This window comes from Notothenia coriiceps, unplaced genomic scaffold (assembly GCF_000735185.1).
Source record: "Notothenia coriiceps isolate Sejong01 unplaced genomic scaffold, NC01 NC01_scaffold00015265, whole genome shotgun sequence".
NCBI classification, from domain to species: domain Eukaryota; kingdom Metazoa; phylum Chordata; class Actinopteri; order Perciformes; family Nototheniidae; genus Notothenia; species Notothenia coriiceps.
This window is the reverse complement of record NW_011347966.1, coordinates 720-27,676: the sequence shown is the minus strand read 5'-3', so window position 1 is coordinate 27,676 and position 26,957 is coordinate 720. Positions and strand designations below refer to the sequence as shown.

General features: G+C 40.7%; 1 protein-coding gene across 1 annotated transcript; it reads left to right on the top strand.

Moving 5' to 3' along the window:
- Positions 1 to 8,388: 8,388 nt before the first annotated feature.
- Positions 8,389 to 26,689, top strand: LOC104948842 (SH3-containing GRB2-like protein 3-interacting protein 1). Its single transcript, XM_010775061.1, has 17 exons — positions 8,389 to 8,440; positions 9,630 to 9,693; positions 10,471 to 10,495; positions 11,185 to 11,247; positions 11,646 to 11,709; positions 13,217 to 13,395; positions 15,219 to 15,227; positions 17,279 to 17,290; positions 19,028 to 19,049; positions 19,154 to 19,265; positions 20,588 to 20,673; positions 22,033 to 22,113; positions 22,683 to 22,757; positions 23,401 to 24,162; positions 25,120 to 25,241; positions 25,365 to 25,518; positions 26,516 to 26,689. Exons 1-17 carry the CDS (start codon positions 8,410 to 8,412, stop codon positions 26,671 to 26,673), a joined length of 2,019 nt encoding a protein of 672 aa, XP_010773363.1. The 5' UTR covers positions 8,389 to 8,409; the 3' UTR covers positions 26,674 to 26,689.
- Positions 26,690 to 26,957: the final 268 nt, after the last annotated feature.

Sequence of the window (26,957 nt, the reverse complement as noted above, 5' to 3'; positions counted from 1 at the left end):
TATTGGTAACCTTGTTGTGGGTGTCCAGCCGACACTGAATGAGCCAGTAAGCAAGCCTAGGCAAGTTTTTCTCTTTTTTCTTTGTCCGTAACTTATGGGGTTTTCTGTTCCAACCTTAGCTTCAGGCAGAACAGTAATTTAGTTCAACATCATCTGTATAGGGGGGATTTCTGGTTAAATGGAGCCCAACCTTCAAATTAAATTAAAAAAAGATGTAACTTTATTTTTAAATGTCCCCTTGTATTTTCTAATAAGCTATTAGGGAGTGTCTGTCTCATGTCTTTGCTATTTGTGTTGTCTTTTAAATACTTTGCAACTCCCTGCAGTGAGTTCATGTGGCTCCATTCTGTCATCTCAGCCATGCTGTCCAAGCAAAGGCCGGTACTCTTGGGAGCGGCCTAATTTAAACCTCTCCACTGTTTATAAATAAGCTGATTGTATAGCTAGTTTGGCCTCTGTTTATTTAGGCTTGGGCCCTGTGTGGAAATGGTAATTGGTGTGAGTAAGAGGGACTTATTGGACCGGTGTTGACATCCTGGAGATCATTAGGGAGACCACAGACCAGACTGGGCCAGTATCAGAGGGATGAGCTCATCTTTTCCACCCCTGTCTGAGGCTGGAGGGGAGAACTTGAATTTCAGAGGGGGCTTGTAACAGGGGTTCTCTCTAGATTGGGTTTGGGATCATAGGATGGTCTAGGTTGAATAGCCGCTTTCACACCAAGTACTTTGCTGTACTTGGTGCCCAGCACTTAGACCCCGTTTACACGAGGACGAAACGGGTTGTATCCGCATAGTTTCTCTTGCGTATAGCCCTTTCGTTTACACGAGGCCGTAACAAAACGATAGAAATGGAACCCGCAAACGATAACGGGTCCCAAGGTGGATCGATCTGCAAACGAAACGCTCTGGGGGGTCAAACGGATCCGTCTGTACGCCTCTATACGATCATTTTCTGATAACGATGAAATAGCCCCGCCTCCCTCTCCCCACGTCTCCCTCTCCCCACATCTCCTGCTCAGAGATCAGCTGCTGGGCTGTCAGAAGAGGGGGAGGAAAAGAGAGGCTCCGTTTATTATTATTATATTATTATTATTATTATTATTATTATTATTATTATTATTATATAGAGTCGTTATCAATTTGTTTTAAAGCTCAATAAATAACAAAGAAGACCTCTGACCGGCACTTTTCTAATTTTCTACGGAAGATTTCAACTTTAACGGACATGTTGACCGGCAAAACATTTTTTTAACGGAAACTATGCCGCATGGTCCCCTCGTCCCTTGGAAGAGGCGGAGAGGTGGGTGTTTTTCATCTGCTGGTGGACTACCGGAGAGATATACAGCAGGAGCACACGCCGTCCACCGTGGAGAATAAACAGAAGGGCAACCATGGCAACAATGCTCCGGGGTCTTCTTCGCTGCTTTTGGTGTATATTGTGGCGGCAGCAGCGCCACTTACAGGCCTGGCATATGTACTACAGCGGGTCGAGCGGTGTCGTGTGAACGGACACGTTAATTGAGCCGAATGCGTGTGAACGGAAGACTTTTTTTGAAAACGCATACATTCCCGTGTAAATGGGGGTCTTAGTACCCCCATGGAACTAAGTACAGATCGCGTTCACACCGGAATAAGTTCCCTGAGGGAAGATTACGCAAATGAAGCCGCTGACGTCACTTCTTCTTCTTCTGCTTTGGGTTTACTGGCAGGCCGCAAACCACTTCACGGCATATACTGCCACCCGAAGTCCCCGGCCGGAAGTCCCCGGAGTTGGGGACTGGCTTCAGTAGAACCTGCTGGGACTCCCAGCAGGTTCCACTGAAGCCTTCCGAGTAAATCGCCAGAACGCCGACACCTCCTCATCACTCCACCGCTTTCATGTTTTTGTTTGTGTTATTCTCTCTCCGTTGGTGCGCGGGGCTAATGCTAATAATGCTAATGCCAGCAAATATGATGGCGGCTTCACAAGTTAAAAAAGTTTTACGGGGCGTGGTTTGCAATTCGCCCAGCCAATCAGAAATTGGTACTTTTTTTCTCCCCAGGCTGGTACCATTTCTCTAGCAGGCACTAACAATGGGGGTAAAAGTTCTCTGAACTAAGTTCTCTTTTTGGTGTGAACGCGAAATTCCAGGCACTATCAGAACTAAACGGAAAAAGTACAGGTAAAAGTACTCCGGTGTGAAAGCGCCTAATGTGTTTGGTTTTAATCTGGGGCTACAGGGCAGGGAAGCAAAAGGAAATGTAGTCATACAGGACTTTAATTGGAAGTTTAAAGTGTCAATGAGTTGCATTTCTTTTCCTTTTAAACTGAACACATGGAACCATTCGTTTGTGTGGCTGGTATAAAGTCAGACTGTCTGAATATCTTTCAATGTGACCCAGGGTTTGCGCCAGATTGTTCAGCCCGCTGCCCGTGCCAGATTTGTAGAACACTTTCACAGACAAATAAACTGAACACACACTCTGCAAGGTTACGTTACTGCTGACTTCATACACACTGCACACACATGCTTGCTCTTTCTCTCCCTCAACAGAGCGTACACTCACCATGGTATCCTGGGCTGAACAGTGGTGGGTCGATGTTCATAGCCAGTTAAACAAAATCATGATTAGTTAATTATTCTCTGCCTTTCTCTCACTGCACTGTGCTGCGTTCACATCGGACGCGATGCGATGTTTGGGGGCGGCGCGACTACATGTAAAGTCAATGCAGAGACGTGGACAGACGCGAATTTGCTCCGACGGCAAGCATGAAGCGGTGGACGCAAATTCCGCGGTGCGATTTAGGCGATTGAAGGGGGCCGCGACAAACGCTCGAGTTCAATTTTTTCAACTCGAGCGTCATATTCGCGTGACGATCAGCGGTGAGGATCTCAGCCTGCCGTCACTGACTTTCAACCAGAAAACATCAGCCGTTAGCTGTTAGCAGTTAGCACACAGAGCTCACAGCTCCTCATATCTGTTCAGAAACTGGACAAAAGTTAAACAAGTACAAACCACAGACTGTCTGTGTCATGGTGTCACAGTCGCTGGTTTATTTATGTCTGTAGGCCGTTGTTGTGAGTGTGGACGGAGCATATACAACGTAAGCTTAGCCTGGTCGACCCGATCTTCATTCAGAAAACAAGCATTTTAAAAGGTTTTTCGCCTGCTGGCTTGTCTGCAGACTTGTCAAGCATTAATTCATGGTTTTTACTAACCGGTATCAGCATGTTGTTACTTCGGCATCATTTAGAAACGTGTATTACAATTTAATCACGGTAAAATATGTTCATTCTGTTGTAGTTGTAGCTCCCGAGCCAGCGCATCTTGTTTGAATAAACACAGCTGACAGCCGCGGTGATACTCGAGCGTTTAGAGCGATGCGATAGGAGCGATTAGAGCGCAGCGAATATTCGCATCGCGTCCGGTGTGAACGCAGCATAAGAAACACTGATGCATTAATCAATAACAATAATCCACAGCTCCTCTCTCTGCTCTGGAGGATTAAAAAAATATATGTCCCAATGCGGAGAATAACCAGAAAGGCAACCATGCTCGTGGGGTCTTATTCGCTGCTTTTGGTGTATTTTGTGGTGGAAGTACAGCGCCACTTACAGGCCCGGCATATGTATTACAGCGTCTCCAGCAGGTCGAGCGGTCTCGTGTGGACGGACACGTTTCTTGTGCCGATTCCGTGTGGACGGAAGACTTTTTTGATATCGACCTCGGTTCGTTTTCGTCTCTGTGTGGATGGGGCCTAACTTGTGGCACTGTTAGTGTCAAGTTTAGAATTACTCTTAGAGTCTGTGAATGTGCAACAGACGGCACTAAAAATGTCAAAAATATTTTAAAAAGATCTCAAAGCACTGATCCCTGCTGGTTCGCAGGAACTTAGAATTGTGGTTTGATAGCTTTCGAAAGAAACTCTTTAACTTTCACAGCATGTATCTTAAACTCGATCTTGCAAACTAACACATCAACTTGATAATGAATCACATTATCTTGTAGGAATAAAACATTAATTTTCTGTCTTTATAGTTCCCATATCCTCCTCTCTGATCTATGAAATCTTGTGTCAATAAATGAAGGGACGAGTGAAAATACATCTTCTCTCAATGTCTTTGTGGCAAAAATCCATGTTAAAAGCCACTTTGTTGGCCCAGCAGCAGGGTCATTTACCACACAGTCCTTGGTAGAGGCTATTTGAAGCCTTGGGGTTGGAACCATGAGAGCTGTCTGTTTATAGAGAAATGAGTGAGGATGGTGAGGGGAAAGGATGAAGAGGGGGGGACAGAAGGAGAGATGGACAGAAAAGTGCTGCAGATCATCTTACAGCCAATAATATGTGGCATTAATCTTATGCCGTGGTGAAATGATTTTGTGATTGTTGGACAACTTGGGTATGTGATTAGTATTTACTGTTCTCAGTCAGGCTTGCTATTTGTGATTGATAAGTTTACTTTTTTAAATTGCTTTGTCTGTATAAGAACATTTACCAGAGCACAATTTGACTATAATGTTTCTTTTTTTCAAACAAAAGTTGTCACATTCAAGGAAAAGGAGTAGAGTGAACATTTTTGTTTAAAAATGACCTGATATGTATTGAAGGTTGTATGTTGGTGCTGAATAACCTTTTTTTCAACTGGCTAATCTATCTTTAAGCAATAGTTGTTATATTTATCTAAATCAAATGAGCATAAACAGACAAATTAGCTATAGAATTGAAACAGAGTGATTGCACAGATGGATGCGTCAACAACCTCTTGGCATTATCAACATCTTTTGTTCATCCTTGTACTGCCGGCATGCTGCTATATGGTTTCTGGCCCTGACCCACTTTTCTTAGGAGTCTGTGACGTCACTTGATGAAACATCTCTTTTCCACAAAAAGAGTGAATCTGTGCAACCAAACAAAACATGAACCATCACATTTCTATTGTGTGTTTGTGTATACGTTGGATACGTTATGTTCCAGTTAATAGCTCACAGTGCAGCCACCTGGACAGTATAGTCCTGGTCTAAATTTAGTATCCACAAGCACAACGGCAAACTGACGCCCTCTCTTTGTGTTCCCTCTGCCACACTGAAACACACAGTGAGGTTGAAGATGATGGCTGGCGACGGCCATTCCCTCCCAGCTTTCTGTTTGTGCGGTCAGCTAATGAGACAGAAGATATTTGCAACACAGCTCTTCTTCGAGTGGCCTCTTCTGTAAGATTCCCCTTCCCATCTTTATGTTAGAGGCAGGAAGCATATAGGAAGTTGTGACTTAAATCCTGAGCAGGGAAAAAGTAGGTGGGGGAGATTGAGTAAATGGCTCTCTTCCTTCCTGTGCTAGGAGATATGTTGTGACCTGCACAGCATTGTTTGTGGTACATTTTTACAAACGTTGTTTGTGTCTATGCCATGAGTCAAAGTGAAATACAGAGACTTACTGTCTTGTAGACATGATGGCAGCATTATAGCTGCTGAAAAGAAGCATATATTCTTTGTTAGCACATCCAGAGCAAATAATTAGTCTCCTCTGCACTTCTTCTTTCAATAATACATTTCAGTGTTAAATCTCTTTAGTTTTTCAGCTCTGCTCAGGTCTGCATGAAATAAGATGGAGGTAGCTTTCTCATATCTGCACATCACGTGTCTCCTCCTGATATTAGAGCATTTTTTTCTGCCATTGTGAAGTCATTGTAAGTGTATCTGCCAGCAGCCTTTCTCTCTTCACCTGCCTCCTCTTCCTGCCTCTCAGGGCCAGGAGGATGGATGAGTCACTCCAAAAGCCTTTTAAAGCTCCCGTTTGCAACATGCCTGTCTGTCTCTGCATTCGTCTACCGTATGCCAGTCTGCCTGTCTCGGTGCATGCTGTCTCCCTGTCACTACAGTTTTTTACAGCCTGTCTTGTTTGCAGTTTGTTTTGTACTGTCTGCTCGTATATTTGCCCGCCAGCCTTCGTCCTGTTCTACTAATTACTTGTCTCCTTGTCTGCTAACCTGCTTTCCAGTGGAACTTAGTCAACAGCTTGACTCAATACCAACAACAACCCGACGCACCGTCTCTTGAACAAGTTGTTCTCCCTCCTGAGCATGCTACACAGGAATATACTGTAGTCACTAACATGTTTTTCCATCCATGGGAAACCTGAAAATTATTCAGGCACTAAATTAGATTTAGAAAATGTTTTCAGTTTTCATGTTCCATTACAATAAAGCAACAAATGAAAGTTTAAAAAAGGACGTAAAATGCTCTCTTATCTAAACTAGTATTTAAAAGCCATACATGTCAGAATTTTAACCAAAACTGGTGTAGATTTACGATTTTGGTAGCTTTCAAATCTTTGATGTCCTTTCTAAGTTGATTCTTATGTCAGGCTTGAAACAAACTCTTGTGCACATGCACTCCAAATGAATAATGGGAAAGAGGTATAATTGTTGTTTCAAGATGGTATATTTTATTAAAGGCAGTGTTAGTCCTAACCTCTTCCTGTAGGTCGAAGAGTGGACCTCACAGTTATGATAATAACACACTGCTGCTCTGAGCGATGTTCCTCCTCTTGTGAGTTTGTTTTCACTTCGTGGGACCCTTTGTAAAGTTAGCTTTCCACACTTTTGAGATTATTCTCAACCTTACATTATACATTATTTTCAGAGACCAGATAAACAAAATGTTGAAAATAAAGCTCTAGAAATGTAGTCCCACAGAAAAAAAAACTGGACTTGTATGTGTCTTGGAAGCAAAATGTCTGAATGTGTTGGTCAGTTACCGTTGCTGTTCAGTTGTCAGCTATTTTTTTTTTTGTTTGGCAGTGTCCTTTCCTGCTTGGCTTTGTGTCCTTTGGCTTTCCCTACAATTACATTACTGTGTCTTGAGAAGAGACCACTAATTATGTTAGCACTTGTGCTAGCATCTCTCTGAACGGAAGCCATTAAGTCATTAAAGCTGTGTGTGTGGCACACTGTGTTATTTCACGTTAATTAACACCAGCCATACGGACTCATGTATTCTTTCACGTCAATGTCATCCAATCAGATTTAGATCCTACTGCTCTTTAAATTTGGGATGGTCATTTATTGCATAATTTTTTAATTGCGCTGGTCAATTAGCTCATGAATGGATTCAATTTCTGCTATGGTTTTTTTCTGTGTTTGAAATGTTTGTATACAGAGAGACTTCAACATTAGACCTTTGAATGATCTGAAGATTAAGGTTACCATATGTGTTTTAGTTATGCCAAACTGCATAGCCAAATAGAACAGAAGAAAATGGGCACTTTAAGGACAGATATGCAGGAAAAGAGCTCTTGTCAGTTGCTGCACCTAGGCCTGTTTTTTTCATATCTTTAAGCAGTCTATCAAGTGTTTCAGTGCCATTAAGTTAAACGATACTCAATGGACCCACAAGACAAACAAACAATAAAACTAATTAAAAGTGAAATAATTATGCAGATTTTAATCCCATGTATTGCATACTTTCTGTAGCCAGGGTACAGCTGCCATGTGGACCCCGTCCCGTTCAAACAAAATACTCTTTCATTAACACAGCTGTAAACCTGGAAGCCGTCAAACCATAGCATAAAAGAAGACAATCTTTAGTCTGGCCTTACAGGAATGAGTCCTTCATTAGTTTGAGGCATAACACTTGGTCTCACTTATGAAGAGGTGTCTGTCTGTGTGCACATTTCTTTGTTTCTGTAATATACAACAGAATGTCCAAACAACACATACTCAGACCCCCACAAACTGTATGACAGTTCCAGCACTCTCCGTAAATACGTTTTTTTTCCTCACAAAAATACTTGAAGGTATTTGGCATGTATTGAATGGCTCGGATAACTTTGGTGGCTGATATAAAGCAGATGCTGTTTCCAAACACCTGATCTTCTCCCATAAATATTCATCAGGCTCTTTTTCTTGAGGTGCGTGCATGTGTCTCCATATGCTCTGTGAGGACGTGTGTGCATATCTTTGTGTATAAAGGGACAAGCCTGTATTTTGGGAATGTGCCGTCGTTCTATATTTATGTATGTGGGTTATTTTTCTCTAAAGTTGGAGATTTTATTCACAATGGTCGGATTCAAGGTGGAAAACACCGTGAACAGATTTGAGTAGTAAAAAAATTGCATCAAATGAAAGAAATTATGACATTTGTCTTTTATTTATGAGTGAAGTCTCTGCCGTTGAATTTGAGTACCAGACACAGATCAAGAACGTGTGTGTGTGTGTGTGTGTGTGTGTGTGTGTGTGTGTGTGTGTGTGTGTGTGTGTGTGTGTGTGTGTGTGTGTGTGTGTGTGTGTGAGCATCAGGTTCCTGCTCTAAGGCTCAGTGTGAACCTGCCTGTGGTGTAAGGAGGAGCTAGGTTGTTCATGAGATGATGTGATGAGTTCAGAACCAGGCGAGGAAGAATGAGAGTCGAGGAATTCTTAGAAAAAAAATGGAGGGGGACAACTGGGCTTTCATCTTGGGTAAGAATAAGGCAGAGCATTTAAGAAATTGTTGTTTGACATATGTGTACAGTACAATTAATAAAAGTAATCATATTGGATCTGTAGTGAAGCTGGAATAAACTAGATTTGTATTGCGATTGAATTCCTTTGAATGAAATAGTACATGATTGAGTATTTCTTTTTTAAACATGAAGCTATATAGACGTATAACCACACTTACTGTGTGAATGAAAGGAGTGGGATCAGACCACTGAAAAATATAGCATTTAATAGTACTATAGTACTAAAATACATTGCTCCAGTTCAAAACAATGGCATTTTGGGGGATTTTCCTACGGGGATCAATAAAGGTCCATTTTAACTTATTTTAAAAAAAAAATTTGCTTTAAACTTCTGTTATCACTTCAGTACATCCATGACAGTGCAGCAAAACGATAAGAAAGATGATGCCAAAAGCTAGAACAAACACACAAAATCTGCAAATCTTTCACTGATAGAAAATGGAGTGTAAAATAAGGGGAAGAGAAATGTTTTTCTTTTTCTTTGTAAGGTTGTTTCTACAATGCACACAAATAGGTTTGGATGTTCATACCATCCATTTCCTTACAGAATACAATTTAATTGCCTTTTTTAAAGTCCAGACTTTGCATTCAAGACTTTATTCCTTAAATCTTCTAAACCGTTTCTTAACCTACCTCTCTCACTTGTTGCTCAACAACAGAGCCATTATCGGTACTTACTTTCAGTCAGTGAGCAGCTCCATTAGTGAAATGATCCACGGGTAGTTACGTGTCAATGACGTCTCACACTTTTTTTGGCATTATTGATTGAAGTTTTGTATATTTACAGCTGTGTGTCCTACAACAGATTTGTGCACCATACAGTAGCTCCTGCAGTGTTGTTCAAATCTTAGCACATTGATTTTGGCAGTACTGATATTTCATTTCAAAAAAGTGCCTTGAGAATTGCAAGGCTGTCTGTCCATCTGGGTTTACCGTGAACCCATTTTTAGTTCTGAAAGACAGTGTTTGCCTTGACAGCGATGCAGCCAGTCACTCAATAATACATAAAAACGTCCTCTTTAATCTCCTGGATGACAGATGAGGCGCAGCTGACACCACCTACCCTTTAACCCACCTACATACACCACCTTTTAGTCATGCCCTTGGTGTCTCTAATTCGCCTTTTTTCTCTTGTTTTTTCTCAGGATTGAAAAAACGTACCAGGAAGGCCTTTGGGATACGGAAGAAAGAGAAGGACAATGACTCCACGTAAGTCCTTCACTGTATGAACACAGAGCACATTAGTCCTTCTACTGTTGAAAGTATTCACAGTGGGGCTATTCTGTGGAGCTGGCTTAAACCTCGGAATTTGAGTAGTGTCCATATACATTACAGCAGAATGAAATGATGAAATGAAAATACGTAAGAGCCATTACAGGATTAGTATTAAGTATAGGTCTTGTCAAATGAATGTTAGACGGCTGCTTCCATTGAACAGGCACAGTTTCAGAGTATACCTGTCAATTATGAGCTACAGTGGATTTTGTATTGTATTAATCAATTTGTAAAACTCCCAGTATTAATCTTATGTGGCATATGGTACTATTGATTTACAGAATAATAGGCATACCTTAAATATACACTGCTTGGGAAATTGCTTCTTTACACTTAGCTGAAATATTTACTATACTTATCATGGCAGATTTGTTTAATTATTATATAAATAAAGCAGGATTGAAATAAGGCTTTGAACAGTTTGAAAAAGCACATAGTGAGCTTGCAAAACCTCTGTAACAAAGATCATTTTACAGGGGTGTTTTTTAAGCCGTATATGTCATGCTGCTAAATGTTTGTGTGCTGTGACGTTTGAGTGAATTAGCGTGTGGGTAAAGTGGCTTGAAAAGGTTTTCTTTGAATACCGCTTTTTAAAATATTTTGGCTTGACTAATTACTGTGGCAAAGCACTTGATTTTCAAATGAAGAGCTCATATGGGAAGTGACTTTCATGCTCTCCTTTCATCTCTCTGGTTCTTTAAACTCTCACAGGGGGTCCCCAGACAGAGACAGCGGCGTAAGTAACAGAACAAATGTACGGTAATACATATCAGCCAATTCATATATTTGTAAACTTTAATTTGACATGAATATTACTGGAGGAAATCAAGTCTGCTAATTGTGAGGTTCATTTTATTTTCTGTGTTCTTTATACTTGCCAGGAACCCCAGGAAGTTGAATCGGTACTGAACCCTAGTCCCTAGTCCTTTTAAGTATATTAATTTCTAGTTAAGTCTAGACTAGAGTTTAGAGATTAGGCTGGTTATAGGCATCAGTGTACGTTCTTAAACTCATCTGTCGCTCAGTGTTGCTGTTTTGACTATCAGCAACTATTATTAGCAAAAAACGCACCAAACTAAAGAGTCCTTTGGTGAAGCTTGAAAAGACCAACGTCCTGAAATATTATCCAGCACTGTTGGACAATTTGCATCATGTTGGATAATAACACTAATCATCGCCATTATTAGGTCAATAGTGACCAGGCGGATGAAACGGGGAACAAATTAGGGCCTCTGAAAGGACGACTGTGGAACAGTCTCACATGACAGCCAGAGTACACAGGATCAGGGTTTATAGGCCGGTATTAGCTACGCCGTAGTTTCCTTAAATAGTAGCTAGCAAAGACACACATCCAGTTATGGCACAGAATATACTGTACCTTCTCTGTCTGCTGGGGTTTTAATCAAAGTTTCTCTCTCCTCTCAGTCTCAGAAAAAGGCTAACGGGGCCCTTAATGGCTTCTACGAAGATATTGACTGGGAAAGATATGTAAGTAATAGGACAATTATTAACAGCTTTTTAGCTCAGTTTCCACGACTGCTGCTTTGTTTTCATCTGCATTGATTGACCTTACAGTGTTTATCCATATTATTGTAAAATGTGTTATTGACTAAATGTGGAAAAAGCATGTTTAAAAGTAGTTCCACATACTGTAGCACTGTATATCTGGTTGAATGTTTGATATATTCTCACATGGATTTTAGCTAGAGATTATGACATTATCAATATGCACTTGGTCATGTTTCGTGCCTAATTAACTTGTGCTACTCCTTGAACCAACTGCTATTTGTCTGTTAGTATTTTATCGGCATACAACTAAATTCATTGCAGCGTGTAACTCAAAACATCCAACAAACATCTAAAGAGATTTATACTTTGTGTTCCAGAACTCTCCTGAGGTGGACGACGAAGGCTACAGCCTCAGACCTGAGGAGGAGTCCGAAGAGGGAGATATCCTCTGCACTGCTTCATTTGTCATTTAACACAATCAATTTGTCTATTTTTCTAGCCAAGCTATGTTGGGTCACAAAAGTGGGTCGCTTCCATTGTTAGTACGGGATTTGTGAACTAAGTCTACTGACATCAGTTTGCGTAGTAAATCTCATTCTCTCCGATAGAGAGGCGAAGTCACGCCCATCTACTTCCGACCTATGGGACCTTATTTCGGAAAAATTATGTATTGAAGTCAATGAAGAGAGAAAACGTATCTTTCGATCCCGTTTGAATTGTGCCATGAATTACACATATGATGTTTGTTAAAAAAGTCACAGTTTGTCTTAAAACTGTTGAAATATAAGACTATGAAAAATACGCAACTAGAAAGACTACAAATCCCACAATCCCGGTCCCGCATGCTGGCTCTTACGGAACCGACTAACTCCCCTTGTGTGTATGTACAGCTCTAAACATGCCCAGACTTGTGGTGATTTTCACCTCTTTTAATACTTTTCTGCTCATTCTGAAAGAAAGAAGTGAAATGTGCTAACGTGACGGCCGTCTTGGTGGGTGGTGCGAGACCAGAGATGTAGTTTATTGAGCGTTTCACACAAAAAAAGTGTTACTTCACAGTTTTACAACACATTTAAAAAAAATTGGCTTGAAAAATTATCTTTTAAATTGACAAACATCATATGTGTAATTCGTGGCACAATTCAAACGGAATCGTTTTTTGGGTTCTCTCTCCATTGACTTCAATACATACTTTTTCCGAAATAAGGTCCCATGGAGGTCCACCGGAAGGGGAGGGACCTCGCCTCTCTATTCTGCTGGAGTTTCCAAATCAGTGGAGTCGCATCTAAAAAATAATTTCCTTGTGTTTCACAGGGATCTCGAAAGTCAAAACACAACTTAAAATAGAGTGATGAGGATGTGTTTTGAGTCCTTATCAAAGCTTGAAAACATTGAATTAACAAAGGTCTAAATCAGTTAGACGGAGCAGCACGTAACACTGTTACAATGAGTCATTGGTGTTCCAGACTCCAACAGGAAGTCATAGATTAGTGTTTGAGAAAAGCCTCATACGTATCTCTGATACGTGGAAATATCACTCTGATCAATGTACTGATTAACCAGCCTGCCAGCTCATATTGAGCAGAGGTGATTCTCTGTTTGTTATGCTGGCAATACTGTATTCATCCCTTTGCAATTAGCTCCTCAGTGGGTGGACAATTGTATTTGATTTAGAGACACTATCGGCCTGTGGGCACCAAAATCAAGTCAATATTTGTATTAGGTCTTGTCTAGAATTGCAAAGAGGTTGTTTTTGTTTCTCTTGCAGGAGGACAATCATTTAAACATTCAATACAAGTATGGACAATGATTAGGAATATGGAATACTAACGTGAAAGTATACAAAGTTAAATTACAAAAACATATACATTTAAATTGTGATTTGGGTCATGTAAATCCTGGACAGTTTAAGGTAGGGAACTTTGTTTTTTCCTTGACTCTGCACCACCGCCCACCACCAAAAAGACACACTTCTTTTCCTCTGATGAGTCGGAAGGAGAGGAGGACCACAGGAAAAAATTTAAAATCAAGATCAAGCCGCTGCCGTCAAATCATGTCGTCGCGGTGCCCTCGGTCGACGAGCTCAAAGCCTCCATAGGCAACATCGCCCTGTCCCCGTCTCCTATGGTGAGTAGCTCTGACCTCACTGCCTCTCACTGCTGGCTTTCATTAACACACGCCTGTGTTAAGATGGATGTTAAGTGCATGTGCTAATCACTTTTGCTTTTTCTTCCTTTAACTGCATTTTATCAAGATATATTTTGTTTGTTAAGATTTTTCAGTGCATGTCTTTCTAGTTTCTGCTGAGCTAAACCTCCTTTTGTACATTTGTATTCTACTTTATCCGACTGTTTTGTTTTGCTTAATTTATTGTTTTGTTGGCATTATGTCATAATATGTCATTATGTATGTCTGGTTTGAGCCTTAGACTGATTACCAATCCATCTCCCTGTATTTTTGAGTCAGTTCAGCTGTTTTATATGATAGTTTTAGTTCCACACGGCTCATTTTTGGGCCTTCTGATATTTGAGCTGTGTTGTCTTGTGTAGTCCGTTTAGTGTTGCAGCTCAGTTATTGAGTCCACATCAAAGCACACATCCCCTTCAAATTGCCTGTTATCGGCATTAGGACTCCAAAACAGGGTTTGGCCTCCCTCACTTACCCACAATTCCTTTCTTCTTCAGTGAGGACAGTTAGCTTGGCCGCCGTCTTGAATAATTCAGGTAGGAAAGTGGGCACAATGGACCTGTGTGTCAGTCTGCTGTACAGTGAGATGGCTTGTGGTCATTTGATCTTCTGGACTCAATAATTTAATCCAGCTTCTGTGTGCTCACCCACTGGCTCCGTTAACCTGATCAGGTGTGAAGGATGTTCCATGCTGGTAGTGTTTGCGTTCATGTGCGTAATACATTGGAGACATTAGTGGTTTTGGCCATATTGAGTAGTTTGTGATTGGTCGATCGATGAACATTAAATCATTAAGAATAACTCTCATCATGGATTCATCCTTAAAATTTGAAACAAGTGAACTAATAATTCAATATTTGAAGGTTGCAGTTTTCTTATTTTAACATCTGAAACATCAGTTAAAAATAATCTAATGAATATTTACCAAACTCAGGACATTAAAATGACTGGCCTGTAGTCGTGATTACACAATTACCTTTATTTACCTCTACCATTTCAAATTAGCATCACGTTTGCCAGGGCAGAGCTTTACCCCCATGCATACATTACACAAGTCACTCGTCACTCGGAGTCCCTGGTTACTTTGCGTTACCTTGGCTATGGACTGACAATAACATATCCCAATCAAAAGAGGAAGACAGGCCAAATGTAAACAGGTCTCCAAAAGCAAACTGCTTCTTTCTGCTTGTTTCCTTTTACTTCCTTTTCCTTGAAGTGATCCAGGAGAACTTTTATCCCAGACTAAAACATTTAGGTCTTGGCTGTTATTTTCAAAGTAAGACCTACACTTCAAAACAGCCCATTTGAATATCATTGAGATTCCCTCTTGACGTTGGGTTTCTGCATGTATCAATATGTCAAAAATGACAAGCAGACAGATTCGAAGTGTTGGACATACCTAGAAACTTAGTTTTATATTTATTGGACTGAATGAGCTTAGTTCATATGGAAATATTTTGCATATTCTGCATGAATTATGCATATATACACACAGGCTGGAAAGAGGGACATGATGATGCAGGTTAACAGCTTATTTCACAGCAAACCTAGGCCAGGATTAGCTGTTCACATCATGGTATGAGGAATACTGGGGAATGTGTAGGTGGTGTGATGAGTACATACTACTACGCCAGATTCATCTGTCTGTATTAATGATTGCAGTTGATGTTGATGGCTGTCTACATTCTGAATGCCCTCCCTTTTTTTTATTTCTCTTTTTTTTCTCATTCTTTTGCTGCCTCTAATAATGCAAACCTTTGTAGAAGAGTCCGGTAAGCATTTTGCCTTGCATGCTGTTGTGTGTGTGTTTTTCTTGTTGATAGATTCTACTATGTTGAGTTTTTGCTCATGTGTGTTGCCAAAAATAGAACTACAAAGGACCAGTTAGTAATAACTTAAGGCTTTATTATTGGTGTGAGTGTGTGTCAATGTAGTGTTATTTATAGGCACATTAATGCATGTGCATGTGTTCGACTGCTCAGCATTCAATTGGCACGTGTTGATTTTATTTGCCTCGAGCAATGTTTTTTCCACTGACTAAGATGTCTTACATCAGATTTTAATTGGTCCTAGAGTCAAGTTTGAGTTTTTTACATTCCAAATGTCACAACTACAAGCAGTGGAGTAGGCGAGGAAAAGGTCAGGGATGGAGTTAAGAGGATAGAAACAAAAAATATATATCGTGTTTTCACATATAATTCTCCTCTGTTTTATTTTGTGCCAGCATTTTAACAACAAAGGCTTGAACTTGAGGACAAACATCCTATTTTTATAATGAATTTGTCATATTGTATAATATGTGCCATTGCTGTAGCCTGCTCTATGTTTCGACAAAGATTCCCCTTAGGTGAGGTCGGTCACTTTACAGCCAAGACTACACTGTTCAGATATGACCTGCCTCAGTTACAAAATGTGTTATATCTCCAGCACCAAAAACAGAGATGCAACATATATATATATTTTTTTTTTTAAATAACCAGGACAAATAATATGCTCTTATGATTTCAAATATATCACACATTTGTAAACAACTATCTGTGTGCAGAGACCAATGTGATTCCCTGACGGGCTCAAAGGTCACTGTGTTTAACTCTGAACACTTCCTGTTGTTCTTCCTGTTTACTTACGGCAGGGAGATGATGATTGGTTATGACGAACAGAGTTGCGCAGTGTCCTGCATCAGTTTACCCAATGAATTGAATCCCTTCCACCAGCTAGTCCCACCCCTTTGTTGCATCACTTTAATCACTCATGGCTCACTGCACAACTGGAACAAGAGTAAGAGATGGAGGGGAGAGAGGGTGGATGCGACGGAGGTGACGCAGGCAGATGGAGAGATTTCAATCAAAGAGACCAAAGAGGGGCAGATGGGAGAGAAGAGAAAATGAAAAGAAACTTAAAAGGATTAAACGGCAAAAATGACATTGGTTTAAACAAAAACATGATCATAAAAAGGAACAAGGATAGAGATGAAGATAGAAATTAGAGAGCATTTGGATAATATTCAGTAACAGCAGGTTCACAGATGACATTGAAAATTCAGGCAAAAAACACAATTTATCTGAAGGCCTTGAATCTTTACCCTTTACCCTTTTTCTCACCATAAACAGACAAAAAAGATGACAGCATAAACATAAACACACAGATGAGTTTAAGTTCAGACTTGGCTATTCTTTATACCCGTATTATCCAGGACTTATTTAACTACCTGCATTTATGCTCACAAATCCTATGGACATTTTATCGTCCTGGGGCGATTACAGATACCTCCTATCTTAAGTCTTAAGTTAAGACTTAAGACTTAATCTGAGGTATAATTTTTCCCAATTTGGTATTAAATAAGCAATTCATAACTTGCTTTATTTCATGTTGGAACATCTTAAATACTCAATCCAACATGGCTCATCATCTGTTCTGTATGTTACCCTACAGTAACACCTAACAAGCAAATACGATAAATAGCACTTAACTTCAAGACAGGTGAGTGGGAGGTGTTGAGAACATCTGCAAGAAATACAAAGATCCTTTTTAAAGGGATATTTAAAAAAAAAGAAGAGAAAAACATTATCATGGTGAAACAGTACCTGGGAAAAAAGTGGAAGTAGGAGAGAGGTTATTTAAGATTTTGGGAAGTAAGGATCAGGTCTTAACCCGATTACCAAACAGTTCAGTTCTGCTGCAATAAGATGTTTCTGTAATTCTGCATCTTATCCCCCAATCTGTGCGACCAGGCCCCTACTCTTTTCGTCATATGATGTGATCTGTACTGATTTGTCACTCTCTGACCAGGTGTCTCTTCTCTCTTCCTTTTTGCTGGTCACAGAGACGTAGCCCGGTAAGTGTCCTTTTCCACCGCTCCCTGGGGTTAGATACAAATAATGTCACATACTTCCCGTACACTTCTGCTCCTCACCCTGTTCTTAGATTCGATTAAATAAGACAGGACATTCGTAGATGGGTTCAGTGGCTGAGGCGTGGGTCAAAACTGTCAACTCATTTGTTTTGACATTAATATTTAAAGGTATATACGGTAAATAAATAAATATTTACACCAAAAAAGAAATACTCCTAGATTCTCAAGATCAGTAGTGTGCTTGTTTTGATCTTGAATGGTTTCTTGCGAGGTCTCTGTAGTGGGAGAACATTTGCACTTTTGACAGTTGGACCCTTTGATGTCTTACTTCAGTCACTCCCCATCGTCGTGTCTTCTTCTCTCATCTGCTGCTGTCTCTCCTCCTCTCTGCCCTTATCTGCAATCTGCCTTTCTTGGCCTCTTGTGTTCCTCACATGGTGAATTCATACAAACCTAAAGACGAGGGTGTTTAAGATCTCAGCTGGAGAGGCAATATGATGGTGCTGTTGCCTCTCCAACAACAGAACTCGTTCCTTTTTTTACTTTCTCACATTTGAACTTTATCAGGCTCACGCCTTCTCTAGTACCAGGGGTGGCTTTTTAAGACTTCAAAGCATGTTTTGAAAGCTTTCCAATATTTATTTGTGGCTCTGACACCTCAAACCACTGCTTACAGCGCAGTTGGCTGACTGCAAGCAGCAGTTGCCATTTTCTAATGTAACAATGTTATTATTACTGGAATACCTTGGTCTCTTTAATTTAAACTGCATCTCTTATAGCTAATAGATATCTTTCCTGTTCCATATGATGTAACTGATGTGATTTGTAAGCACTCGCTGTGCCATATTTCACTGAATATACAGTGTTCAAATAATCACTTTATAAAGCATGTCGGCCAAGTGCTACAAGTGTCCCTGTTTTTTGTGTCAAGACGATAACCTTTATTGTACGTACCCTTTATTTCTTCTTATTTCTCTGCTGTCTAATAAAGTCTAAGTTATTGCTTTAGAACAACTGTGTGTGTGTGTGTGTGTGTGTTACTGTGTGTGTTACTGTGTGTGTTACTGTGTGTGTTAATGTGTGTGTTAATGTGTGTGTTCGTGTGTGTGTTAATGTGTGTGTTACTGTGTGTGTTACTGTGTGTGTTAATGTGTGTGTGTGTGTTGTGTGTGTTGTGGTGTGTGTGTTGTGTGTGTGTGTGTGTTGTGTGTGTGGTGGGGAGTGTGTGTGTCGTGGTGTGTGTGTGTGTGTGTGGTTGTGTGTGTGTGTGTGTCAAACAAGGATTTCGGTATTGAATCTGGGAGTGTGTGTGTGTGTGTGTGTGTGTGTGTGTGTGTGTGTGGCCTGTGTGTGGCCTGTGTGTGGCCTGTGTGTGGCCTATGTAGCTGGTCAGGTAGTCTCATCAGATTAAATAAACCTGAGGCTGTAGTTCCCTCTCTGACCTTCAACACTGTAGAACCTACATCAATGTTCTTTTAAAACCTATGTGGCTTTTTATATCAAAAATAAATGTGTCTTTGATCTGCCATTCAACTACATGTTATGTTTTCTGTGAATTTGCAGTGTTCTTTGCTTAAATGGGGCTATGTAGGATGCTGATTCTAGTTACATTAAAGACAGTTATATTATTGGAATTATTACAACGTTGTACTTGTGCGTGACTGTTGCTATTTTGTGTCTTTATTTTTTACATTTTACTGTAATTTGTTCATGTTTCAGGGTTTGAAAAGGAACACATCCAGTAAGTATCAATCTTGTTGCACCTTAGGACACGTACATATTTAAATATGGTGAATTACAGAGAATGTGATCGAGAACACATGCGGTAAACATATTTAATTGTAGTTCCAGGGGAAGAGATTGCCAGACCGAGGCGCATCATCCCTACTTTACCCACTGTGTCCCCAACTCTACCCACTGTGGCCCCAACACCAGCTCCAGCACCACAACCCCCCAGGTATGACCCTCACTCTTCTCTGACAACAGAAACCTATTTCCCTTAGAATTTGTGAAAAGGGGTTTTATGAGGTACCTATTAATCCAACCTATTTTAAGAATATTAAAAACTGTTAAAGTGTGTGCTAAATTCACAGATTAACCCGGCTTCATTTTACTGTTCTGTGCTGTTAAAAGATGAACCTTTATTGTAAAGATGTGCAGTATATCTGCAGTGTACAAGCTAATGGAGGTGATGTTAGTGGGGATATTCCTGGCAGGTTACAGTAGTTATGTCATGTCATCATTTATTTGTCTTCATTACTGTGTGACTTTAACTTTAACTATATTTATTTGTTGTTCTTTTCTTTTCGCTATATCTGTAAAGCGTCTTTGAGCACCTGTGAAAGTGCTAACAAAATAAATCTATTATTATTATTACAAATATATTACATGTAGCACACAACAGTGTGCTACATGTAATAAATTCATGCTACCATAGAAAGAAGGGAACAACATTAGGTAATACCCTTGTCTTAACTAAAGGCCGAGAGATTATCTTATGCGTTAGTTCTAACATAATGGCATAAAAACACACCCCGATTTTGTTTTAGATTTCGCCGAACCTTTGCCTTCCCACAAAAATACAAGATGTCTGGGACAAACATTGTTTGTTTTGTCGGAGGCCCTCTTGAGGCTTCAGTGCATCCACAGAACTGTCACTGTGTTTATCTACCAAACAACACTGTGCTGCTTTGTGTGCTGCGGGGACATAAGCGCATGTTCTTCTAGTATAACTGTTTGTGTTCATGGTGGTGATCATAGTCTTCCTCTACATGTGTTTCTGTGGTTTGTTTGATGCCAGACTTTACTGTCCACATGAGGCTGTTGTCTGTTGAGTGCCGTTAGCCATGGTCCAGCTGCATGTTTAGATATTCCTCCTGTATCACTCTACATTACTACAGAACATTGTTCTACTCTACACTGCATGGTTTTGTCACAGCACAGCCCTTATAATGAAATTGTAATAACTACTAAAAATGATTTGTAATTGTAGTAAATATTGAAGATATTTATTTATTTTATCATGCCATTGTGAGCTTTTGCAATAGCTGTAGTTTATGGTTCCACACGTTAAGAATTGTCCAAATGAATTCATAATACATTTGTGAAAGCAAGATCAAATTCAGCAGATTTTAAAAAGGTGTATATCTAGGGATACTGATGTGTTAAGATGCTTTCTACCTGTACCATGATCAGATCACGTAAGCTATACTTGCTGCTCATTCCTAAAATGTCCTTCTTTACAATAATTGCTCTCCTAATGTCGTGTGTGTGTTGCAGCATTCAACAGACACCGTTCTCGGAAGACACCACAGCCTTATTTGGGCCTCCCTTGGATACAGCCTTTGGAGAATCAAAAACTGAAGGTAACCCTCCTCCATGGTTTTTTGTCAATCCGTGTCTTTGTCTATTTATTCTGTTTACGTCTTTGTGTCCGTTGTTAGAATATGTCTGTGTTGACAGTTGTTTCCAGTGTTGTTGTTTTTCTCAAACTGTGACACAATGAAAATATCTTTCTGAACACACAGTTATTGTCTCAAGAGTGCCAGATAAGCCCTGCTCAGCTGTCAAAGCAGATACCCCCCCCCCCCTCCCCACACCAATTTCTCTAACACTGCTGTTCTTCCCTCAGACTTACAGAGCAGTTGTGGATTTACTCAATCTGTCATCATTCGGGTCAAAGTTGAAATTGGCACCAGTCATGTTAATGTTCACGGTGCATTTGTTAATATGCAGACTCCACTGTCACCCTCTATCAGCCAATCCAGTTGGAGTTAGACTCTGAGAGAGTTCTTAGCTGTTATGCAACTGCAAGTCAGGCAACATCCAAGTGTAGGCATGTGTGATATAAATTATTATTTAGTTGGGGTAAACATTAGTTTGCACTCAATTGTAAGGCTCAGGTGCAGGTTGCTTAAACCAATGTATTCATGTATAAGCTTGCAATATTTGGATTTTATACGACCAGAAAAAGGGTGTTAAGCTATTTTGTTATTGCTGGCAAATGCTAAATGTAAAAAAAGCCTTAAGAAAAATTAGGCTCTCATGGCATGGCAGGGCTAAGATAGTATAGTCAATGAAAAAAAATCTATCAAAGCATTTAGACTAGGACAGATGTGTAGCAAATGTTGTTCTTTATAAAACGGACAAGTCAAATCAAGCAATCTGATTGGTTCTTAGCCGTGATATACTGAGCGTATACCACGGGTAGAATTGTAAGTTACTTTTCACAACAAGTCAGTATCCCTCCGCGTCTGAGAAAAACAGTATACCGTTGGGCTGAAAAGCAAATTGCCTGCAGTTGTCGACCCTCCGCTTTGCGTCGGGCCGAACCACGCCCCTTAGCTGTGATATAATGAGCATATACCACGGCCTGTCGTGGTATATCATTTAGAATTTAGCCTTCAGAATCAGTTCTAGTGAATAAGGTTGTAAACATGTATTGAGACACATTTAGTGCTGAAGTCACCATGGCCATGAAATTGCAATCCTTCATTCTGCTTCAGTTATAAATGAAAATGTATTTTAGATGTTCTGCTGTTACAACACATCCTATGTACAGTTTGTGCCCGAGGCTGATAATCTGTTTCGAAATATTTTATTGACATGCTGATCTTGTTTCACCTCTTACTTAAGTCTCATAAGCTTTGCAGCATTAGACGCCCTTTAAATGTTTTGGCTCTAATGCCCCTGACTCGTCCTGTTCTGTCCCCTCCTGAACTCAGTGGGTGTGTTTGAGTCCGATGCGTGGGGGATTCCTCTGTCAGAGCCTGAATCCTCTTTGACAAGATCCTTCCCGACAGGAAGTAAGTTTTATAATTACGTGCGTAATGTGCTGCTCTTCTTCTTCTCCTCCCTGGAATGACTGCTCAGATCCATCAGCTCACTTCATGATCATCATCCGACTAACAAACAAAGCTGCACACTGACCGATCAATAACAGGCTGCTTCTCATTCTCATACAAAATGCCAGCTCTAGCTTGGGTCATTTCATCAGCCATTTCACAACCAATAGATTTAGAGTTGTTTTTTAATTATTACGGGAAAGTTCAGTGCCCGTCTCCCATACTGCACCCATCCTACCTCACTGGCTTCTCCTTGCATTTGGCATGGTGGTGAATGAATGTGCTGTGCTGCATGGTGAAATACTATTGGGATTTGTTTTTCAGGTGTGGTAAGGCCTTTCATCTATGGGTCCAACTTTTTAAGGAATGTTACTTCTCATTTGAAGAATAAGTCGTTGTATGCAGCCCACCGTATATTGAATTCACTTCATCCAAGCATGTCTAGACAGTGATCTTCTGTTTTGCCCCCGCCCGCGGGGCTTAACTGGTTAACGGGAGTAATCATTGTTACATTTATATTTGCTTTACAGCTCCACCTCCACTTCCACCCAAGATTGTCCCGCCCCCCGCCCCATCAACTGGCCCTCCCCCTGCAGATGATGCTGGTAAGAGGTTTTCTTATCTATTTCTGCCATCTAGGCTATCACACTGTCTTTGGCAACTTCAGGAAACATACAAAGTCGCTGAGAGGCTGAGATCGGGCCTGGTTGAACTTGTCTGACGCGCTATCCAAAAATGAATTGGTGAGATCAAAATGTGGTGACATTTATTTTTTATTCAATGAAAAAAATTAGATCATCAACATATTAAAACGGGAACAATGAAATTGTATTAATAACCAAAACAATCGTTGTGTTTGTGCTCAACAAAAAATACAGCGACACTTTCACACACTCCTCACACAACAGGTGATTATAATCCGAATGAGTGCCGCCCATATCCATGTGACCCATACAAACCAACGCATTGCGATCACACAATAAGATTATGATTATACAAACCATTACCCTTACAAAACATAAACTAGTACAAACCTAATTGCTATTAAAAAAAATACACCACTTTGTTAGTTTCATGGCTACACTGTCACTGCAGGATAAAGCTAACATTCGACATCATCTCAGTGGCTTCTTTCTCTTTAAACGTCTGGCTCGACTTTTCCCTGTCTGTCATGTTATATGTTTTTGTGTAAACTTGCCAAGGTCCTCTACAAACCCTTTGATTGGTCACTGGTTGTCTGTGTTTCAGAAGTGTCCATAGAAGCCGACGCCCCCACCAGAAAGCCCTCTATAGCAGACTTAGACAACATCTTTGGACCAGAGCAGCCTTCGTCTGCTGGCGAGGAAACGAGTGACTCGTGGGTCAGCTTTAGTTTAGAATCAAGTGAGCAGCGGCCTCTCCCAGAAGAACCAGCGCCTCCTCAACCAGCCTCCCCGCCTGCACCTGAATCTCCTGCCCCACCTTTACCGGCATCACCACTTCCTCCAGAAGACCCCGCACCACCTCTTCCAGCATCCCCTCCCCCAAAAGACGAACCTGTACCCCCTCTCCCAATCTCCCCGCCTCCCACAGAGGAGCCAGCTGCACTTCCTGTCCGCTCAGGTCCTCCCACACCTGAAGACAGGATTCCTCCCACGCTCGCCACCTCTCCACCCCCAGCACCGCCGAAAGACATTGCCTCCCCTCCCGCTTCCTCTCCCCCTCCTCTGGACTCGCCCCCCAGCGTCCCACCAGCCCCTGCTCCCAGAGCTAGCACCCCTCCAGCCGTGACTCCTCCCACTGAGCAGCCTGCAGCGTGCTCTGTCCCACCGTCGCTTGTCCTGTCTCAAGAGGAGCAGGCCGAGAACACAGAAGTCACCCAACCCAAAGAGGACGGAGGGCAAACTCTCCCCTCGCCCACCGAGGCTAACCAGGGGAGTCGGAGTACGCCTCCTCCACCTCCTCCCCCCACATATCGGGCAGTGGTTTCATCACCGGGTCCCACATCTGGAGCTGGCGGCACGAATAACGGTGAGCAGTCAATGATTCAAACTAGAATATATGTTTATGGAGGACAGTTCATTTGGAGCTTGTGTAAGTAAATCACACCTAGATATTAACAACTTTGTTTGAGAGACACATATAAAACTGGAATTATGACAGCACATGGTGAATTTCTTTGTCATCATCAGCCATGTGACAATTATTATCAATTACCATCCATACAGTACCTACAAATAAAGTCAGGTAGAGATGTTTTGACTGGTGTTAAGAAGGGATTGTATCACCAGCATTACACCATCTTTGAGTTTGCCTTCAGCTGATTGCAGTATTGCTTTGTTGTTAAACTGAAAAGTAAATATGCAATTGTATTTATCCCTGGAAAAGAGGTTATGTTTTGATGGGGTTGGATGTTCTCATAGCATAGGTTGTTATTCTGACTTACTCATATTTAATGGGACTTCACTCTGGTGGATTTCTTTTTTAGTTTTTTCACATACAGTAACTCTGTTAGAGTGGCTGACTAATGTTATGAACATTTAAACCGTCCATTATGCAGGATAGAAAATGTTTTCTCTGGTACATTTTAATTATACGTAATTGTGTGAGAAAGATATCTAAAAACAAGTGGATTTATTTATCATAGTTTGGCCAGTGTTTCAAAAGAAAGCCATATAGAATGTATTTTGTCTGTTTGCAGCTTTAGGAAAAGTCAATTGTGAGAGGGAACAGATACTCAAGGCAGCTAAAATAGGAGGTTGACTGTTTTTAAACAATATTATAAAAACGTAGTCTGTATCTTTGCTATGCTCTTTCATCACATTGTATGCATGAAGAAATATTTCCAAATAATCTGTGTAATAAAGGTTCTGTCAACCCAGCATTTATTTAGCATTTGTACTCCACTGGTTCCGCCATGTTGAAGCGTCTAAAAAGAACAGTAGGGTTTATAAATACATCTCTATGTGTCTCTGCTCTGTTTTGCAGGTTCCTCTTCTCCGGTGCGACCTTCCACTCCATCGTCAGTCAACCCAACCCCCCCACCACCTCCACCTCGCCCCTCTTCACGGCCCAAACTTCCTCCGGGGAAACCCACTATAGGAGATGCAGTAGGTGTTGCAGTTGATCATATGTTCACTTCTACTGTAGTTGACGTAGTGTTTTGGTACAGGTAAGATTAACATAAATGTATTTTAATCTGTCTTTCTCCTACGGTCTTTTTCTCCCTTCAGAGTGGTCCATTCAGCCCGCCGGTCCACTCTGCCAGCCCCCCTCCTGCCGCCCCATTGGCGCGGGCCGAGAGCACCTCCTCCATCTCTTCCACCAACTCCATGAGTGCCGCCACCACCCCCACCGTCAGTAAAGAGCTCTCCGTGTCCGTGTCAGGTGTGTGCTCCCTCAGCGGTCACTGTCTGCGGTCTTCTGACGCCTGTGATAGCTGAATTTAACTCTTCCATGTCTTTTATTAAAAGTTCATTATTGATTTTATGCAACGGCCCTTTCCTTCCTTGTTTGTGTGGAATGAGTGTAGTTTTGTATTTATTTATTTTTTTCCTTCTGGAAATGGTGACAGCTTCCTGGCATTTATGATCCACTGAATGATGTATTCAGTTATACTGGGCATAACCCATGCATGACAGCTGTTACTATCTGGAGATAAATTGGTATAAATGTAAAAAAAAATATCCTATTTATTTAAATAAGATTACAAGAGCATTGTGAGTGGGTGGTGTAATAATTTGTTTGTAAGTCTCGATAAACCTTTATTATAGGAATCGATGGTTTAACACAATTTCACACTCATTGATCTACCTTTTTATATTTTGGGATTGTAGGACATTGCAGTGCAGAGTTGTTGATGTAAATTAGGGCAGATTAACACGGCTGAGTCATAAAAGATTAAATCAATTAACAATCTGGAGGCAGCAACAGTTATATGAAAAGGAATATAGTCCCTTTTTGGAGGTTGCTTTTTTCATAACTGATTGGGCGGACAAAGGATTAGTAAACAGCTTAAGTACATTCAGACTGTAACACACATGCTGCTCAGTTATCAGCAGTCTCTTTTATGGCCCTACATGTAAATATAATGTATCCATTGTGGTTTTGTTGGTAGACCACACAGCTGATGGAGTAAACGTCACCAGAACAGTTACGATTTTAAACTGACTGTATTACAGTTTAAGTTTCATTTCATTTAGACATTTCCCTCTCTTTGTGTTTAATATGCTTATTCCTTTTGTTTGTTTTCTACATAATTAATTGTTTGTGTGCACTGCTTTTCAGATTTTCTACATTTTGTAATTTTTTCCTTGGTTTGATTTTCTCTCTGTATTTTGTTTTGCCGTTTGTTCGTCTCTTTATTTGTCCTTTGGCTTGTCAGAAGATGATGCTTATGTAGACAAACTACCCACCTTTGAGAGACACTTTGATTCGTTTGCAGGTATAGTAAAGATCCCCTCAGAGAGAGGAAAGGGGACGGGTTGGGGGAGAATCTATTTGATGCTCTTTACCCAGTGTGCACTTGACGTAGAAGGGTAAAGGGTCTATCACCGAGTGTTTTGGTGCTTCTCAGTTTTGGTGCTTCTCAATTAATGTCAGTCAAAAGGTGACGGTATATGGACACTGACACATTCTCCTTTTTGGGTCTTTTTCCCACGTTCTCACAGGCATAGTTTTATAAAGCCTGTTTTGATGTAGAAGAGTTTTATAAAAATAGCATCTATGTGTCATTATCCGTATACCTACTGATTTGACTAGTCTACTTACAGTGATGCAAACTTGTCAACTTTCGGCGAAATTCGCCGTTTTTAATCCAAAATAGG

Coding starts and splice junctions, on each gene's coding strand:
- LOC104948842 (XM_010775061.1), top strand. CDS start 8,410: ATGGAGGGGGACAACTGGGCTTTCATCTTGG. Junction 11,710..13,216: donor GGAGGAGTCCGAAGAGGGAG/ATATCCTCTGCA, acceptor ACTCTGCACCAC/CGCCCACCACCAAAAAGACA. Junction 25,242..25,364: donor AACCCACTATAGGAGATGCA/GTAGGTGTTGCA, acceptor TTCTCCCTTCAG/AGTGGTCCATTCAGCCCGCC.